Source organism: Chelmon rostratus, chromosome 11 (assembly GCF_017976325.1).
Source record: "Chelmon rostratus isolate fCheRos1 chromosome 11, fCheRos1.pri, whole genome shotgun sequence".
NCBI lineage: Eukaryota > Metazoa > Chordata > Actinopteri > Chaetodontiformes > Chaetodontidae > Chelmon > Chelmon rostratus.
This window is the reverse complement of record NC_055668.1, coordinates 9,704,159-9,724,968: the sequence shown is the minus strand read 5'-3', so window position 1 is coordinate 9,724,968 and position 20,810 is coordinate 9,704,159. Positions and strand designations below refer to the sequence as shown.

Sequence of the window (20,810 nt, the reverse complement as noted above, 5' to 3'; positions counted from 1 at the left end):
ACTGCTAATATTAGCCACCAAAAGCTACTGGTCATACTGAACCAAGTAAGTCTGCAGCAGCAGAACAGTGTTTTGAAGTGAAGAATAGTACATGTTATTGCTTAATAATCTAACTTTTCATGTAAAAGGGAAAATGTTTCTTCTTTTAAAAGTTCCATATTGTCACTTTAAGAGACTACAGCAGAGAATAATTAAAAATAAACTGTGGACACACTTGATTAAATACAGATTTATTGTTCAAAGAGCTGGGGGAAAGGACAGATACATACAGTATATATCTGATGTACAGACGGCCCTTTGGAAAGAATAATAAAATGAGACATCGAATGCTGAAATCGGCTACTGTTACTCTTCATATCTAGAAAAATGTAAAACTAAAAAAAGTCAAAGCACACAAAAACACATTCTAATTGTGCACAGTTTTGAGACGCAGACACGTTTTTCTACGCTTTCTGAAAACATCGAAGAAACAAGCTGAGAACTTCTGTTAGAGAGAGCTTGGCTGTTTACAAAAAACAATCCATTTATTCCCAGTGAGCCCTGCTGTCTTTACAGACATTATGAAGATAATTTGGAAAAAATTACTCATCTTGAGGCTCGTTGACTTGGAATTAGCAAAAGACTACTGGAAATCATTGCAACCATCAGACTGACAAATGCACATGTGTACTCAAATGAAATGCCATGAGATGTGACTGGACACCGGTAAGTTTTGTCATAGTACAAAACATACAATTTCTGGTTAGCTAGTGAACCGTCCTTTTGAAGCGGTTTAAATACAGCCATCACGCTGTTGCTTTAAGCCACTTTCATTTGACCAAAAGTTGTGGAATTAACCTACATTCAGCGTTTAAGTACAGGAAATTGTTAGACAAGATGATATTTTTAAGCATCTCCCTCAAAGCTGGACAGTATATGTTATTTTGACAGGACACATTCAGAGATTTCAAGACATCTCGGAGGTATAAAAATGAAGAGGTATAAAATATAAAATCACCTTATCATGACTGGAAGAGCACCACACTCAATGGCGTCAAACAATTCTCTTGTTAGTACCATAATAATATACCCATGTGGTGCTAATATACCCACCAACAAATTAAGGTTTGTCACACCCACAAAAGGCGTGCCCTTCTCTGTCAATCATACAAGTGAAAGTAAGATTAGTGCACTTTTCCCACAGTGGTTCTCTGAGCAGCTGGACAATACAGGTTTCAATATTATGGTCCAATAGTAACTGGTCCATAGTGGCAGACTGCAGTGGTACCGTGTCTGCAGCACTTTGCTTTGCTTTACCAACAATCTTCTTTATGTTTAATTGGGCAGCTCATAGTGTTGTCTTGACTAAGGATGAAATGAAATGACAGAAACAAGAAGCTTGATGAGTCCTGAGTTAAGTCATAACTGGTGGGCACTGCATTTCACATTATCATTTGTTACTTGGTGTGTGTGTGTGTGTGTATTTTTGTCTTCATGACACCTGATTAGAAGCTGCTTAATATGGCTGAGGCAGATCACATATGTGATTAGCATTTGATCTGCGTGGAGTTGTAGTACATTTCTATTGCTCTGGCAGAGGCCTCACAAAGCTAGTAACTGGATTTGCAAACGGTTCAGTTGTGGGGTGATACTTATTACTTCATAACATCTGAAGACGCAACATAATGAACATATCTTACATTTTGTTTTCAATGGGGGAAGGGGGCATGGTAGCATTCAATTGCATAAAGTTCAGGTTTGAAAATGACTATAAATGGGTCTGGGCCCTATACGCTGCTGTAAGTCTCTTGAGTGGCCTAGCCTAAGATATGTTATCACCAACACTGTGCAATTGGAGCAAATCAATCTACAACTCTGCACAGAGTCCTGGCAAATGGGAAAACAATGCTCAGTGACCACTGGAACTTAAAATATGCTACCTACAAGATGAAGTGTCTACAAAAAAGTTTACACTGAAAAGGACTTGACAGAGGGCCGACTGATAACATACACTGTAGACTAGTTCATTCGTGGAACTATCAGTAGCCAACTGAACTGAATGCTAATTTCAAAGTGTCTAAAGACGTAAACACGTGGACAAAAAGATACACCTGAAAACGACAGATTAAGAGAACCAGTCACAATGAGTATCATCTGAAACTGACCTAGAAACAGCCCAAAAGGCCTTTCTCTCCATCCTCTGAGTAACACAAAAGGATCAGCAGGCTCCTGGCCTCCAGTCCTCCTGCAGCAGCTGTGCAAAGATTTCCCCCTACTGGGGGCAGCATCAGTAGCAGCAGTCCAACAGCAACTCCCAACACAGGCTCAGAGACCGGACGCCAAAAAGGTCTTTATCAATGTAGTGTGCCAAGATACGAATTACCTTCTTCCACAGTTTAGGGGTGTATCAAGCTTGATAGCATTAAAATTCAGTGCCTACAAATAAATACCATGTCAAAACGGCTTAAAAAAAACAAAAACAAAAAACAAATCCAGAGTTTTGTAGCTGTACAGTGTCAAAGTGTCCAGGACTGTTAGTAGCAATGATTTTTTTTGTTTTTCTTTTCTTTTTTTTTCTTTTTTTTAAAGGTTTTTATGGAATTGGAAGAACCATTTAGAGAGCATTACATCTGCACAGACAAGCTATCTGGAGGTGGGGAAAACTCTTGTTCTCCTCTCACACCAGCTGCTTATTCAGGGAGGTATCTACAGTAGTAGACGATTAGAGATACTGGCAAAGCATTACAGGAAACTCCCTCCACCCTTTGAACATGAAGGCATGCTGTATAACAGTACCTTAGTGAAACTCGAGCTTATAGGACATGTCCTCTCTTTCAAGTGCAATAATGTTAAGGAAATACAGGCAGGATATCACTCCCCTAACAAGACAAGGCAAAATATTCTTCATTTGTGCATTAGTGTCTTTCTTTCAAGGGTCCATGTGCAGTGTTTCGGGTGTGCCTCGGCTATATTTGGGCAGAAGGATGTTGCTGCCCTTGCATTGTCAGAGTAGGTTTCCTCTGCAGGTACACAGACAGAAGACGTTGTTTGGTGAGACCCAGTGAAGGGTCCTTGAGCAACAATCCATTTAATCCTTAGTAGACAGTGTGCTTATGTTAGTGTACAGTCCCTCCATGGAGGTTGAGATGCTTTGGAGAACTGTTGGTTCAGTTCCTGGTTTAATTCACATATTCAGTGCACTCCTCCTACTCCTAAGTTAAACTTAGGGTATTTTCTTTCTGTTCCAGGCAGCATCAGTGCCGCACTTCGTTATCAATGAGGCTGTCCTCACCAGACTGGAAGTCCTCATTCAGGCCATTTTCAACATTGATTATTTCCTCGTCCTGCGAGGATCCCTGGCCGTCGTCCTCACCACTACCTGAGCCGGCCTCCTCTGAATTTGGGTCTTGAAGTACCTGAGCAATGTACATTTGCTGTAGGAGAGAAAATGAAATAGAATGTTAAAGTGTGATACCTACTTTATGCTTCACAGTGAGTTCTCCCTACAACAAAAGGTTGTCTCTATGGGTTCTAACATGTCCTGTACTTTTGCTGGTTTGTCCTCTGGCTATTTAGAGCACAGCTAGAATCTCAACAGTGCTAATAACATATTATTATACCAGAAGTTAAATGAAACAACAAGGTCTTCTTTTCATTACAAAGTATTGCTGAAGATGAGGAAAAAAAGACCAAAATGTATGAAAACTATCTTAAAAACAGATCCATGCTTGTCTGAAATATTGAATAAACCTCTTCATTTTGTATTTTCTCAGGGTAAAACCACAGTGACCTTTATCCCTATTTTTAGTTTCTAATCTTTGTTCTTAATGGGGTCTGTTTTGTACTCTTGTGTACACATGGAGGTATTTACTTGACTCTCGCCCCATGGTCACTACCTACAAGCTTTGGCAGTGCATCATATCTCTTTCCACTGTTTGATCTTGAGACACATGACTGAATACATACTGCTGCCTTGTTGGAGGCGGAAGTACACACTGGACGTCCATTCTCCACCCCATCTACGTCCTGGGTGTCAATCTGGCACAGAAAACATGCGTTTAACATGAGCAGCTGAATGTAATGCCGGTCTGAAATACTGAAATGTAGAAAACATGAATAATACGCATACAAGGGTTGACTTGTTACCTTGTAATTGTGAGCGCTGAGATATTTAAAATGTCCGAAGCAGACGTGAGAGAGGCAGATAATGATTGTGATGATCAGAACTACGAACGTGAACATGGACGTTGCAGCTGAAAATCCTGGGGGAAAAGACAGTGGAGGGACACTTGTGTAACAGGTGCTAATACTTTATAATGCTTCAGACCAAAGTGGCGGATATACTGTAATTAAATTTGGCTGACTGTTAGGACATTAGTGGCCTGTAGATGGAGTCCTCATCTTACCCGAGCGAACAGTGGAAAAGAACAGGAGCCAAAAGAGACAGAGAATAGGAGCGGCCACCACTTGGTTGACGGCTCCAGAATGGATCTTCTTGTCCAGTTTGGATGGCAGATATGCATAATACATGTTGTATCTGTCTGCAAGGTGTTTCAGCAACATGTACATCAGCCCTGCGCAAAGAAGAGAGATAAAGCAATTAGTGGAAATAATCCAATTAGGCCTGCTGATAAGCTTCTGTGTACAGAGCAGAACCGCTCCCTGCGCTCTGTGTGTTTACCCTGCAGCCATTTAATCTGCACAGTGTCTCCATGTGAAACACCAGCAACCCGGCAGAACTCACCGAAAGGGACAATGATTGGACAGGTGATGCTGTAGGTCATAACCACGGTGAAGACACACATCATCCAGGCGTAAGCTGCCCCGAACTGGAACTCATAGGCCTGGTGCTATGAAGAGACAATGACAGGATACCAAATCAAATACAAAATCTAAACATCCTAAATTCTACATCACGTGAAGCTGACAAAGACACACAAAACATATTTCCAACCTAAAGCACAGCAGAGATTCTGATTCACTCATTTATGTATTTCATGACATTAAACTTGGCTTAATGACTTAAGCAGCTTAATTGTTCGTGTGCAAAACAATGAAACAATGAATTCTCCATTCAGTTTTATAGTAGATGTTCATGTAAGAGATTAATCATTCTCAGTTATTAATTCTTAAACCAAACTACTTTATGGGTCATGGTCCCATAAATGATTTCAACTTGGCAAGCAGGGGACACACTAACCCTCTTGACGTTCCTCCTCTCTGCGGCAGAGCGAGCCAGGCAGAGGCGGATCATGTACATAAGTAGACCAGGGATCCTCAGCAGGTCCATGGCATTACCAATGAATGCAGACGCAATGACGTAGTTCACAAAGAAGGCTCCGTTGTCAGGAAGGAACACACACCTAAAGAGCAAAGAAAAAAAAGTGTCAGTATCACTAATGACCGTTGCAAAAGCCAGTTTCATGTCAACTTGATTTAGGTATATGAGGCCTATTAGGGTTATTGCTAAATGATTGATGAATTCAAACATCCATAAAATTATATTACTTACTCAAATCTGACTTTGGCATCTGCCAAGAATCGTCTGTCAAAAAGCCAGCGGAAGAAAACATCCAAACTGCAAACATACAAGGAAAGAAAGGAATCAATTCACACACTTCGGCTGACGAATACAAACAAATGTGTTGCTTTGTATTTCATTGTGTTGCAGGGCAGAAATCAATAACATCCTATACCTGCTGAGCCCGAGGGAGGGCAGCAACAAGACCATGAAGATCAAGAAAGTGTAACACTTATGCATTGTGGTCCTGTTCTCTCCTGACCTGAAAGGCCAAAGGAAAATTTACACTTGTTAAAAGAGCAGACAGAAAACAGTCAAACGGTCTAAACCTTAAATAGGAATAAAGACAACATGACTTTGAATGTGCTGAACTACTGTATTTATTCAGTTGTAGCGTAAACCATACCGGGTCCAGTGGGCTTCGAAGAAGGCAGAGTAGTACACAATGGTAGGAAGTAAGGCAGAGAAGGACCACAGGAGGAGGGTGGGGAAGAACTGGGTGATGATTGGATTCTGGAGGACACATCATGACATGGAAATGTGTGTCAAGAAATTGATAAGTGACTTCCTGTGCCTCTGCAACAGCATGTAGAAATGCGACTGGATTTAAAAGCTAACTGTGGCGACGATAAAGATACTGAACTCCTTTCCTAAAAGTCAGAAATTAGACAGAAAGCAGCTTTAAAATATTCAAAACTCACATTTAGGAACTCCACTGGTTTGGTGACGTTGAACTTATCCATGGTGGAGATGATGATGGCCGGGGTGGTGAGGAAGAAGAGGAGGAGGAAGAGGACAATGTTGATGATCAAGCAGCGGATCCACCAGGAGAATCCTCCCACTGACAGATGCTCCCTGTGGGATAAAGGTTATGCAGCGGATAGATTGACACTGGGTGAGGACCCGCAGTTATGGACACAGCTGGCCTGTAAACTGATACTGCAGCTCAGAAAACGGTTTGTCATCTGGAGTGAGAGAGTCTCTTCAAAGTGAAGTCTACTTATTCCTCAGCGTGATATTAAGAGTCTTATACATCAAGTCTGTGTTTGTAGAATTCCCTTTGCATATTTGTAAGTACTTTTGTTCTCCCAAAATGTGACCATCCTTTTCAACTGGTGCAATTATGTAATCAATAAAATATAAATGCATGTGCAGCCCAGCTCACATATCTGCAGACATGATATGTGAGCTGAATGTGTTCTTACCAGTAGACGTTCTGTGGATCAGGGGCGTAGCTGACAGTCCAGTTGTGTGTATGGAGCTTGGCGCTGAATTGAGAGCTCTTCGGCTCCCTACGACACTGACAGCCCTGACACTTGCAAGCATTAAAGTCTTTCAAGATTCTGAAAAGAAACACCCACCAAAACAAGAACAGACATTACAGTGAGGCAAGAGCCTAATAATCAGTAAAATTCAAAACCAATGTCACAGATTCACATGGACAACCACATGTAAAACAACTTACATGGCGGTGATGGACTCGTTTTGGAAGGTAACAAAGGCCATTCCTAAGGGCTTCCTGTTAACCTTTTCTCTCTCCTTCCTGTAGTCATCTTTCAGTTGTGCCTCTAGCTTCGTATAGTAGCTCACAGCCTCTTCCTGTGAAGGACATGGTTTTATTTTTACATGGTTTTTAATTTTATCAGTGTAATTTTAATGTCATTTGTTTTTGTTTGTCTTGGTGTTCAACATCTTGAGACTCTTTTACTGAACATGCTTTGCATAAAAAATTAAACACCACACACAAGAATACGATCTCCTGATCTACAGAGAATAATTGCTATAAAAAGATTACCATTATTCTTTTATTCTTCTTATTATTAATAATGAAAACCACTTTGAGCAGGTACCGGCATGCTACGTTGCTTGCTATGTTTTTTCCTGCATAGCCCTAACTCTATACAGGAATCTGTCAGTGGACTCTAAAATCTGATAGATGCCTTCTTTATCGTCCACCTTTACGCTGTTAGTATCTGCTTGTAAACAAACTTCACGAGTGCGTGTGTGGTTTTGAGATAAAGCTACGATATATCTGTCTGACCTGCTCACAGCCTTTGATGATGCAACAGCAAAGGTGTCCACAGGGTTTTGGATTGATCATGGTGGGAATATGCTCCTTGGCCTGCAGGTCAACAAAGAATTTCTTGCTGCGCTCTGTCTTCTTCCTGTATGCAAAACATCAGCGTCAGACTGAGGCTCAGGTTCTGGAGGCAAAGAGACACTTCACAAGTACACCCCGAAATGCTATGAACGGGCACACGCACGCACACGCACACGCACACACACACACACACACACACACACACACACACACACACACATACATACATACATGTGGTTAAAACATTGTTACCTCTCAGAGTTGAGATACATCAGCCTGGCCACATTGTAACAGATACGAGCCTCCAGTACGACACAGTTTTCATATGCAAGCCTGTGGGAGAGAAAGTCAAAGATTGAGTATGTTAGAAAAGCACAAACGTAGACATACAACAGTACTTACACACACATGACATACAGTATCTCTACCACATTATAACACTGACAAGTCAATAATCACATTGGCAAGTCCCAAAAAAGGTACGAATGCAACAGCCACAAACAGTGAAATGCTGTAACAGTAAAAATCATGGAGTCGTTCATTTTTGCAGTTCACAAGCAGAAGCCAAACACCCCCTTCTCAGGGACAGCGCTTCTTGACACATGATTCACATGATCCTGCTCATCTGGTTTCTATTATGGACAATTACACATATAGGCCTGTCATTGTCTGTTCCAAGCCATATGAGCCAGGATAAGATAAACGCTTTTAACAGGAAAGGGCATGGCTCTTATATACCTTAATACAGTTACTGCACGACTTACTGCCATGTCAACAGAGCAGTGTACCAGCTTAATAAGCAGGCAGATTGAAGCATTGTGAGATATTAACTGCGGAGCCAAGATACCAGTGATCGTGAAGAGTGCTTACTCAAAGTGTTGCTTTATCTCAGACTCCTCTGCGTATTTGGAAATTCCATTGACAAATAAAGTGCGTTTCACCTGCATGGAAATGAAGACAGGGGAGTCATTGCCAACTAAATTCAGACCTGTGTGTACAAAGATTTTATAAACAGCCATTTTCTGAAAGCATGCCACCCACTAGATCATCCTCCTTGTAGTGCATCTTGGAGGTGTGCCGTCTCATGCTGTACACTGTCAGTAACAGGTAGAGAAATGCAAAGGTGGTGTGCAGCCACAGTAGTGTATTACTGCGGAAATAAAGGCAGAAGGGATTTAGTGGCAGCATCAGAAAGTGAAGACTCAACATAAGGCAGTACAGTATAATATGTAAAACAAATTGGCAGTATCAGAATGACTTACTCCGTATCCAAATTTGCTATAGTGGTTCGCCCAAAACTATAGGCATTGTTTTCTGTAACAAAAAAAAAAAAGAAACAAGACAGTCAATCACCAGGAGTCCTGTCCTTACTTCCAGTAATTCCATATTCCAGTTTTTGTCCTTATTCCAAAAAATGACAATATTCATACCGAGCTGTTTACGTGGCAGGGGACAATGAATATTCCACGAGCATTCTCATTTACATACAGCCGGGCACACTCTGTTTAATGTAATGACGCAAGTTGTACAGTTACCCTACCCTACAGAGGAATTTTCCTCCTTTTCAAACCACAGCTAAGTTGCTCCCATGGTGCAGCCTCCTTGTCATCCTTCTGTTTTGCAAAACTGTATTCTTCAAGCTATTCTTGCTGGTTAACCAAAAAGGATCTTACATTTAAACAAAAAGGTCTGTCTCTGTATAGATCATTTCCATAATACTGTCAGACACTTATTATAACAATCTGAGCTTGTCGGTGGCAAAAACACTTTTAGTGGATGCACATTAATAGTGCGCAAACACCTGGATGGATTACATTAGTGGCTGCTGGCTGCAGTGCTCTCGTTCAGTACTGAAAAAACTCTAAAAATTGCCACTTCAAACAAAAACATGGGAAAATAGGGTCCACAATCAGATAATACTTGACCAGAATTCCTCCAGTTTGTCTGGGACATTAAAATCTTCCAGGACACGTGGGCCAACACAAATTGGAAACAAATATGGTACAGGACATTATTTAATATTGTTTATTTTATAATGTGTAGGTATGTAGATCTTCTAAAAGACCCTCATGTTGAAATATTATATAAGAGGTATGTCTCTTGTTGTACTTCCCTCTAATGGACATAACACACAAAAATAACTATTCGAATGGTTTGAACCTATGTGATTTTTTTAGAAGGAATATTTGAACGCAATTTCTGGCCAAGTTTGAGAGCCCTAGTGTGATGCAAACTGTGGTAAAAATCCCAATTGATTGGTCATGAGAAGGCAGGTTTTGTCAGGAGAAAGAAAAAGCAGAACAACAGTTCGCTGAACAAGAAGAAAAAAAATAATCAAAAGGAGAAAAATAAAGCAGCAAAAACAAGCATCAGGGCAGCATCACCTAGTTTCATTCTACTCACCTAGTAGGTTTCCCGAGAAGTTAACAGGTAAGATGATGCCCACAGAGAGTACGCCCACCACTACCAGCAGGCCAATGATGTGGCGCTGGAAGGACAAGTAATGTACTGCATCCTCACCACACTTCTCCCTTATCTCTTCATCCCTACAGAGAGAACACACCAACAAAATCAACCAATTCAGGCTAATTCAAGATTCAGATTCAGATCCAGTATAATCAGTGTTTCACATATTTTTCTTATGTCCAATGTACTCTGAGTAGGTTGACTCACTTGATGCGGAAGATAGCAGTTAGCCAGGAACAGAAGCCCTAAAAAAGAACAGAGCAGAGAACTGAAGAGGTTGTACCAGTTATCACATGCAACATACAATTTAACCCAAAAAAGACATATTTATTGTCCTGTACGAACACAGGCACGCTTACTGTGTCTCTCTGATCAATGTCCACAGAGCTGGAAACTGAGGTGAGGCGCTCATAGCGCTCCGGTGTCTCTGAAGTCATGGCAGACGCCACACTGTATGCAAAAAAAATACAACACATAGTATTTGCATGATGATGCACAACTACCTCGACATCACCACATACCATAAGGATGTGTTAGTTTTTTGTTTCTCAAGACAGTGGGGTTACCATCAGTGTGGAAGCATTGACAACATAAAGCACGAACACTTGCCCTGAAATGGGCTGAAGAGATTCACCCCTGTTCATCCTGTGTGGGCTGAACACAGGATTTGGGTTGGTAAACCAGTCAACCACAGGAACAATCTCTGCAGCCACATTTCACCTGGAGTTACAAGTATTACAAGAGCCTACTTTACACAGGTTGGGTACACCATCACTGTCGGAGGAAAGGTTGCAGTAAAAAGTTAGAAGGCAAAGCTCTATAGAAAAGAAGATTCAAAGAGGAAACAAGAAAAACCCAGCGATCATCACATTTATGGAATTTGTCCAGCAGAGCCACTGGTTGTCCTGGACAAAAATTTCATCATCAATTTATACTGTGCACAACTTCCCAGTGTGGTCATTCCAGGTCAATTTATATTATTATAAATAATAATAACTGGAAAATATGAAGAGGACCCAGGCTCTGCTGGAATTCCAACATCGGTTCAGTGTTGACTATTACATGAAAGGGTGACGTCAGACAGGGCTCTAAAAGATTTCTAATGGAATGAGGAGAGGGCATGTGGATGTAATCCACTGTCAGTCCTCCTCTAGCTCCTCAAGCACATTCCTGTGAGAAACTGAAATGGCTCATCTCAGCTCTAGTAGACAGGATATACAGTAGGTACACCATGTTAGGGCCTGTCTATGAACAACAACAGATCAGGGAAACATTACCTCTCCCTGTAAGCATCCTGTCTGTGCAGCTCATGCGGCGCGCTCACACAGAAGAAGTCCGCGCTTCATAAAGAGGTCAATACACAGATTAGCACACACAGATCTGATTAGGACAGTGACAGAGGACAGGGACACCCAACAGCAGAAATACAAGTGACAAGGAGAGGGAGAATAATTAGGAGCCTGGCACTGGGACACCCCTGGAGGAGGAGGGAAAAAAAACCCTACACCTTCAAGAGTGAAAATCAGGCTGAAACCCACAGCGGCCTGGGCAGAGTAGACAAGAGTTATGAGTTAGGTTAACTACAGAGATGGGAAAGGAGAGAGAAAAGGGCAGTGAGTCTACGGTATGGAGAGATAACATACTATTCCCGATCATCCAGGCGACTGTACCGTTGATCCATTCTTCTAGTGAAAAGAAAAGCAAAACAAAGCCATTCAGCTTAGTTAAGAGGAAAAGGCCCTGTTGGCCAGTAAGGGTGCTGGTTCAGAAAAAACACTGTGGAAGCATATTACACCACAGGCATACCAATGAAGGTTTCAGTTCATTCTGGTATACATTATCCAGCCATATAAACACATTATGGCCTATGGCATAATAACCCTTTCATTCATTTTAGTTGAGTCATGGTTTATGTAGCTGGAACAACGGACGTCATTTATAGCCCGTTTGTGGTGATAAAACAAGCTTCCCAGTAAGGTTACATTCACTTTTCAGATGTTACAAGAACAAGACAGACACTGATCTCTAGTCAGCACGGTGTCATGAGACAACAAACTACATTTCCTGTCTGTTTCAAAATTGTCCCATGCTGCCACCCCCCTCCCATCCTCCCACCATGCTGCAACCTCAATCTCTGCTCACATGCAGCTGCAAAAATAGTGAAGCTGCAACATTACACAAACACAGCAGGACATGTAGGTGATGGAGCACTGTGCCATGTACTTTCCAGGGTTCACAGTCAAAGAGGTTTGTAGCGATGATCTGATCTCTCTCTCCCCCTAACTTGATCAGTCCGCTTGTTTTGTCTTGTTTCAAAGGAATCAGTACCTGTTGACAGGTGCCTCTTTGGCTTCTTCCGCGACTTTTCTCATCATGTGATCAGTGTACAGACATCAATCTCAATTTATCCTAACATATCTGGCAGCATATATTCATATGATAATGGGCTTAGATGCAGACAGTGGCTTTTAAGTAGTCTGGGAAATGGATCTAAAGGGTTATCTAAATCAATAATTGCTACTAATAATTTGTTTCTCTATTCCAGGCTTATTCCAACAGCAGTCTGGCCTTTTTATCTCAAAGTGAACAAACCACACAACAAGTGACAAATGGTGGTAATGTTAGAAAGCCTTACTGCGATTAAGAGGGAAACTGCTGACACAGACTTCCTGTCTGGACTACCATCCTTGTGATGTCGGAAAACTAATTCCTGAACAAAAACTGATTTTTGCCAACCAGAATCCAGAATGGACAGCCACAAGGTGCCTAATATGTTTTAATTAAAGACAATTTTCATCAGTAAGAGTTAACAGCAGCACAACTAGTACCTTCTGAGACACTAACATGATGCTGACAAGGCTGCCATGGGCACCCTTTGGCATACATTTTGTCCCTATTGACCACTGCACACTTTCTAACTATAGGCAAATCATATTATTGCTACACTGGCTCTACAGAAAGTGCTGTCTAAACACTGGCTTAACTGCGTGTCTGTCAACAACTCTAGCTAGGTAAATTCTTTTGCACTTCACAACAGACTGCAAACTACTATATAAGAGAGGGAGTAAAGTTTAAGTTTACACAAATCACCAACACTCAGTGACACTTCTGAGAAAAATGTATAAACTCATTTTAGGTTATTTATTTTGGATAATGGCATCTATCAAATATTAATTATTAATGACTACTGTGTATTTAGCACTTGGTTCACATAGTAGTAGCATATTGTCCCATATTGCCTAATACAAGAATTAGGCAGCATAAAGCACTTATTAATGTCTTATTTTGGGTATTAGGGGGTTATGGTTATGTAGGGTTAGGCTTAGTTTATTAAGATCGGCAATGTACAGCAATATCCTTACCTACTATCAATAAGAAGCAGTTAGGAAGTTATTGAGGGAAAACTCTTAATAGTTAATGGACTAGTAGTTATAGAATACGGCCATGCAGAATAAGGCATTAACAAGTACTTTCTAATGACTAATGAAGAGCCAATATGCCACAATATGCATGCTAATAAGCAACTTGCTAATGGTGACTATGTGTACCTTAATGTAAAGTGTCAGCAGCACTTGTTACATGTATAAACAAACTGTGATGTTAACATATCAAATTCCAACCATACTTGAAATATAAGTGCATGTTGACCATAATTTTATTGCTTTCCATGACTCGTAACAAAAGAGAAAGTCTTTGTGCTGAACCTTCCAGTTTGGATCAATGTGTTTTAATTACCTGTCAGCGTCAGTCACCAGAGCCAGGCGCCCATAGTCCCATGCTACTTTTCTCAAGAAGGAGAACACAACCAGCAGCCCCTAGAAGTACAAAATAAACAGTGGCTGTCAACACCTCTAGTCCATGTATTTACAATACAGAGGTCTGCTGAACAAAAGTTGCATAACTGCTTGAAGGTATTTATCTTTTAAAAAACACACACTCCTGGAGGTATTTTACCTCAGTTCTGAGGGTTGTAAAGAAGACACAAAAACTGAAGGGCCTGCACTGCATCACCACTGGAATACATTGTTGGATGGTGCAAACGGTACTCATTAGCTGTAGTAACTGGGCACTCCATTTGACTGGCAGAAAGACTCACCAAGAAGCACATAAAGTCAAGGGCGAGGACAGTAGGAACCCCACCGAAAGGCAAGCCCTGGAGCACTGTACTGCGAATGCGGGCCGAGTAACAGAAGTCCCTGGAGGTGGAATTGGGCGGTTGCGTCGGGCAGCTCTCTGAATCGGAGCATCCTTGCACCCCCCAAATGGCCATTATTAATATCAACACGCTGTGCATCACTCACTGCATCATGTTGACAACCTGTAAAGCTGAGACAAAGTTTTAACACTGAGTATACCGATTATTACTATTGCATTTATGCATAACTGGTCACACTGTCTGTGTCTGCCATGGACAAATTCTGAACAGTACCTTCCCCCAGTGCTTAAGACATAAATGGAGAAAAGATGGAAATAACTGGAAAACACACATCATATGACACTGTAATGGTTACAATGCAGTTTCAATTTTTTTCATTTTCTGTCTTGTCATGAGTCACATGCTGTTGTTTCTGACCACATGCAACAACTTAAACAATGTTTGAAACCATTATGCACTTTCTGTTCCTTGTTTGTGGTCAATGTGACATACTTTAACTTTTGTTCTGAATTCAAAAGAAACATAACTGTTGTAAGTGAAACTCCATACTCGGAAAACCTAGGTGTTCAGTACTGACCAGCAAGGCAGCAGCAAGGTTTTCTTCATTTCGCTCATAGAATGTCACCAGGAAAAGAATTAGTGAAAGGGTGGCACTTTTTATAACAAATTTAAATCAGACATTATGAACATAACCTACTCCAGAGCAGGCTAGGTATGCATCAAATGTTACCATGGTGATCTAGCCAGGTTGAGCGAGCCACTTTGGTGACAATGAAAACTCTGACTTTAGACCCAACATACCTTGCTAACTCATTAATTTTGCATCGTAACTATTTCAGTAAGAGACAACAAGCAGTTCACCTAACAAGCCACCGGAAGGCTAATGATGGAAAACATTGACAAAACATGAATGGAACATGAGGTGTGATAAGTCCTATGAGAAATGCATTATAACATCCTTAGCAGTTTGCTGACAACCTTAGGGATTCAGACTAGTTGTAAAAATACTCCCAAAATCCCAGAACAGTAAGTCATGATAGTCCTCCCGCCTGCTCTGGCACGCAGCAAAAATCAAGTGTGATAAACCAGACCTCCTAATACCAAGGTCCACATTCCTTGACTCAGACAGAGATGCTCTTGGCCAGCAAATGAACTTAAATGAAACCCCACAGCAAATTTGAGGGGCAGGGCAATAAAATTGCTTAGATGAACAACATGCCATTCAATTAATACCTGCAGTCATCTGCATCAACATCAGCTTGGGAAGTACTCAACATTCTATACAGTAGTCCTGGAGTTGCATAACACAAGAAAGTTCCCATTGACTTAAGCATGATATTGTCTCCATCCAAAAAATACTCTTGATATCCTGATCTACGAGCCATCTCACTTAAAAGGTTTCATATTTCACTCAGACTGAACGAAGGGCATGGAGAAGACGCGTAGGTGTTCTGGTGAGTGCTGGCAAGTCTGTTTGCACAGTTGCACTGCTATACTTGTGCCCTTCGACCCACTATTACCAGCAGCATTCACGACGCTGCTCATCTGCCCTAACACTAACTCATTTATCCGCTCCCTGGAATGCTGTGACATCACTGCAGAGGGACGCAGCCAGAGCTGAACAATAAGCCGATAGAGACCACAGGGTTCAAATGGACCGGTCTCAACCCAAGGAGGACACAACATACCCCCCTGTGCCTTCAACAACACTGCTGCACATCCTGGACCCACTGCCACAGTTCAGACTGCTTAACATGCAACACCAACATCTTGAAAAGGACTTCAGCACATTTAATGAGACAACTTATTATAACACCTACGTTCTAGATATTACTTATGGTACAGTAAGCACACCTCAGGGCTGCAATTTCAGCGTCGTGACACAAGAATATTGTCACAGGTCAAGTTTTGTGTCTCTTCTTGAGTGATGTGGTCAATTTTTAAAATGTGTACAGCATGTATTTATAGGATTGAGGAATCAAGGAATATAACATTTATACAAAGCATTTGGTGTGAAAGACTGTATTCCACTGAGGCTCTCAGCATCACACAAGTTTTGTGTAAATTTGTTATGTGATGAAACACTGCAACTGAGCCAAGTTGCTGCAAGTTATTTTTTGATCTTGTTTTGTGGTTGTTGTTGTTGTTGTATATGACAGTTCAAAATTTAAGAAGTCTGGCATCCAAGAGTTGAGTCAGCTGTTGAAAAGCACTGCCCTTAAGGCCTACATTGTTGGAAATTCAAGCATTAACTGCAATAAGAAGAGACAGACCATGGAACGTTTTTATGTAATTACACTTTCTCTACACTCTCCTAGTATGCATGCTGTTTTTTGGAATAAATCTTTAATTAATCTTTGAGTTATGGCTGAGGTTCTTTGACTCTTTTAGTGTGGCATAGAGAAGAGCACTTATTTTGAACAGGAGCCACTAATATTGAAATCAAAAATTAAATTTCTTACTGTTCTGTCATTTGTATTTGCTTTCAATTTACAGTGGTTGGGCTCAATAACACGAACACCTTGAATACAATAACACTGCAATAACAGCCTCCTTTCGTTTTGAGGCTTTAATCAATTGGCAGTGTATTCAACAGCTGCTTGACTCAAATGTTTTTTAAGGTGGAATTTCTTATAGGATTGCATAATATTGTTTGGTACTGGTATTTTGTGTACATATGATAGCATGTCCACGAGGGAATGGATAATTGAAGCAACTCAGGGACTTCTGTTGTCTGCACAAAGCACTATTAAAAGTGAGACACATGAATTTGGACCAAGACTCCTCAGATCAATCACGTACAATAAATGCAAAACATCTCAGCTGAAATGGTGAATGATGTAATAATAAACCAAAGTACTAGCTAAAACACAATATTAACTTGATTGTGAATGGTAAGCAATGTTAAAAGCCTGTAGTTACAACCTAAATATAAAATTTAGACTGTGACATGTGAAATATTAATTAAATATTTCTTCAGTGTAACAGCCAACATTGCAGACAGAAGTCTGAGACTAATTTTGGATTTATTATAATTTCAATGTCTGAAACAATTTTCAGCAGCACTGTGTGATTACAGCATGACTCAGCGGTACAGAAATACTGTGCCACCTTTCCACCTGATGCTAGTTGCTATGGTACCATCAGTCTGGCACACATTCTCAAAATACAAATAAACATAAAGGGGATGAAGGCAGTGGGGGAGAAAATCCCATGCTTGTCCATTTGAAACACAATCCAGAGTGAGTCTGCTGTTTGCTTTACAGCTTAAGCAGGGAAAATGTGGTTTGTCTAATTGCCCGGGATATGACATGTTTTTCTTTTTTTAGTTAGACAAACAATGTCAAGACAAAACGTATACCAAGACAGATGACATTAAAACGTCATACTACTGTGCCTCATTGAAGTCCACACAGGCAGCTGTATGATCATTACAGGCTAATAATGCAGATGAAAAACCTTTTTACTGTTAAGTGTTCCTCCCTCTCGATACATTGAGAAACTGGACTCTGAATCTGCACAACACTAATGTTTTCCATCTACAGTCAGCAACAGCACACATATTCATGACCTTGCCTTGTGCATTTAAATCAACATTGTTTTCAATCAGAGTGTGAGTCATTCCCTTAATCTTCATTAGTTAAATATTTGAAGAGGCTTTGCGCACTGCTTCAAAACAGTGGGTAATGAATTCAGTACTCAGCTGTAGAACACGACAAAACCTGACATGCTCCATCTTGCTTTCCAAACCAATTAAAACAAAATTAACATTAGGTGCCAAAAGTAAGTTTAATTGGTTTTGTCCATGTCTTTCATACTAGCCTATAATCCAAATAATGACCGAAAACCAACCACTCCCTTAAAGTAGAATACTATTGTGTGCTCCATGCAGGAAAGATAGAAGTAAACATGTTCCACTTCCACTAACTACATCTACTAACTCTTCACTTGTACTCCCAGAAAAAAAACAATTCAATTTAATAACAGATATTCACAAGTCTTGATTCAAAACAATCACCTCATAAAGCCTTAGATAGACAGATCCTACATTCTTTTCACAACACATATCACAGTTTCCATTATCGCCTTTTCAAGGGTTTGTGATAAACTTATCAGCTATGTGAAAACAAGTAAGAAAGAATTATCAGACACCCTTGAAAGAAGGTGCCAACGACACCTGACCTCAAGTATGGGGACAACAAATACACATTTCCACATCTACACATTTGTTCAAATCTAATCAAAATGTACTCGCATGTCCAGGTATTAATACTGTATGTAAAGACAATTTTGAATCCATGATGGGCCTTGCTCTGCTTGTGAATTCACAGGTGCGTGAATGCTGATTATCCAGACATGCACATATTAGTCTTAGTGGTATTACTCTGCAAATCATTGACCACTGCTCAGAGTGTGAGCTTTGATTATCACAGATTGTGATGTCAGAGTGCGGTTTCATAATCGTGCCACAGCGTATATGTAAAGTTAAGACCACACACAATACAAAAAAGGGAAATGAGGAACAAAATTATATGTTGGAGTTCAAATAAATCTCCTCCCCTGCTGACATAGATTCATGCAGCAGCGTTTCTTAGTCCAAGATGTTCAAGAAATGTTCAGCAAAGGAGAGGAGAGAGCATTGACATTAACATTAGAGGGAAAACAAATGAAAGTTGATGCTATCTGATAATATACTATTAAACTCAATAGATCGCAAGTGCACCTAGTTTCTCATTTGAAATCAGCAGCACAACATAGGTCTTAATCAGTGTTGTATAATTCCATGAACTACATCATCTTTATAAAAGCAATCTTACTATTGTAATTGAATTCTACCATCAAAAGACAGAGGTGCATGTTCCAACCAATCTAAAGGGAAGCCTGAACTCATTCAAATCGAAAAGACCACAAACAGTTACAGCTATTCAATTGATTGTTTTGGTGATCAATAAAGTAATAATATCAAAAATTGTGTGGCTGCAGCCTTATGAATGTGAGGCTTAGTGTAATGTGAAAAGCTGATTTGGTCACTATAAATTCAAGACTTAAGAAGCTGGTCAGACTACTCAAGACAATTCTACGGCATTGCTTTGCATTCAGCATGTGATGGGCATTTATCATCAATTCTCACATTTATGGATGCAATGATTGATTGATGTCACAAAAGAATGTAATCCAATCAAAAACGAGTCAAGCTAGTGAGGCCCTTTGTGTTTTATCTTGTATGAAATCGGTATGCCCAGAAATACGTCTGACTGATTTTTACTGGAGGGCTTTCCATCAATATTCGTTGAAGTCACTGAACCACAGTATTGCTCATGAACAAAAATATCATGACTGCTAGCAGCCAGCTCATGTTTATTCTTTTATAGGTTATGCTAAAGGGAACACATAGAGCATGAATTGTCACAGCCAAGCTGTGACTAATCATCAGACCATGATGAAGCCTATGTCGGTGAATCCAGCACAGTTAACTTGTTACTGTCTAGAAATTCTCCCAATAACAGCATTGCTCAACTACCAGCGTTAGATAGTTAAGATATGTTAGGAATTACTGATCTTCCACTGATTATCTAAAGCTATGTCAAAGTACTGACCTCAATCCTATGGTTAAATAGGAATTCATTAAAATCACATCTGCATTGTCTAATATCTTTTTCGGTTCATCACGCCAATGTCCCAACAGCAGACAGCCAAACATTATGGAGGTCCAAACAGTTTTCGGAGATTATTTGAAAAATATTCTGGCATCTCGAAAAGCAGGATATGTTCAATGACTAAAAAACAAACCAAACCTCAAAGTGCCTAATGAGGACCAACAGCCGAACCTGATCTGACGTTAGCAGCTTGTACTTCGAGTGTGGCAAATAATAAAATAATAATGAATGTCATGGTATCTTAAGCCGACACTAGAATCCTCACGACTAACCCACTTTTTTTAACAACGCTAATTTCCACTAATCATGGAAACTAGCTCACATTATCACTGACCTTACTGTTTCTGCAGTTCGTTAACTTTAGATCAGTTAGCCTTATGCTAATGATAACGGAGTGAGTTTACTCGTTTGTTGTTCTGACAGCAACCATTAAGTTTATAAGTGGAGTAGCTAACGGTTAGCTGCCGCAACTGTAAAGAACCAAACACATTTGTCGTGATATAGCAATAAATATAGAGTTCATTTATAAGAAAAGCAACTTACCTTGCTATGATACGCAGCAGGGGCAGAGACTAACACAATTAATGGTAGCTAACGTGAGCTAGCAACCGTAAACGTTGACGTTAGCTAACTTAGCCCCTCGATGTAGCAAATAACAGGTGGAGACTACTAAAACACTGTCCTCATCAAATTATACTTCGTTGCACTTCCCTGGTCAGAACACTGACGCTAACCAGACAGGGCTGGTCAGTCAAACAGTCTAGCTGTTGGTAACGATAGACAAGTCTAAGCTGCTACGGATGTCTCTATCAGCCAGTTGAACAACTATCTCAACCTAACCAGTCCAACGGGACTAAAGCAAGGCAGGTTTAGAGCGTGACGTATATTGAAGTAGATCATATAGAAGAACGACACATCTTTACACACCAC

General features: G+C 40.4%; 1 protein-coding gene across 3 annotated transcripts; it reads right to left on the bottom strand.

The window, feature by feature from the left end:
* Positions 1-220: 220 nt before the first annotated feature.
* Positions 221-20,691, bottom strand: tmem63ba (transmembrane protein 63Ba). Of its 3 annotated transcripts, none has more exons than XM_041947562.1 (24): positions 20,424-20,691; positions 14,164-14,393; positions 13,803-13,882; positions 11,711-11,752; positions 10,427-10,517; positions 10,275-10,312; positions 10,005-10,147; positions 8,864-8,915; positions 8,643-8,751; positions 8,472-8,542; positions 7,854-7,934; positions 7,542-7,665; positions 6,966-7,099; positions 6,706-6,843; positions 6,202-6,355; positions 5,907-6,013; positions 5,676-5,762; positions 5,492-5,557; positions 5,180-5,342; positions 4,724-4,829; positions 4,386-4,553; positions 4,126-4,241; positions 3,946-4,017; positions 221-3,413 (listed from the first exon to the last, which is right to left on the bottom strand). In XM_041947562.1, the coding sequence occupies exons 2-24, from the start codon at positions 14,359-14,361 to the stop codon at positions 3,234-3,236; spliced, it is 2,520 nt and encodes an 839-aa protein (XP_041803496.1). In that variant the 5' UTR covers positions 14,362-14,393; positions 20,424-20,691; the 3' UTR covers positions 221-3,233. The 3 variants fall into 3 exon arrangements, with proteins under 3 accessions (XP_041803496.1, XP_041803497.1, XP_041803498.1); XM_041947563.1 differs by having other exon boundaries at positions 11,711-11,749; XM_041947564.1 differs by lacking the exon at positions 11,711-11,752.
* Positions 20,692-20,810: the final 119 nt, after the last annotated feature.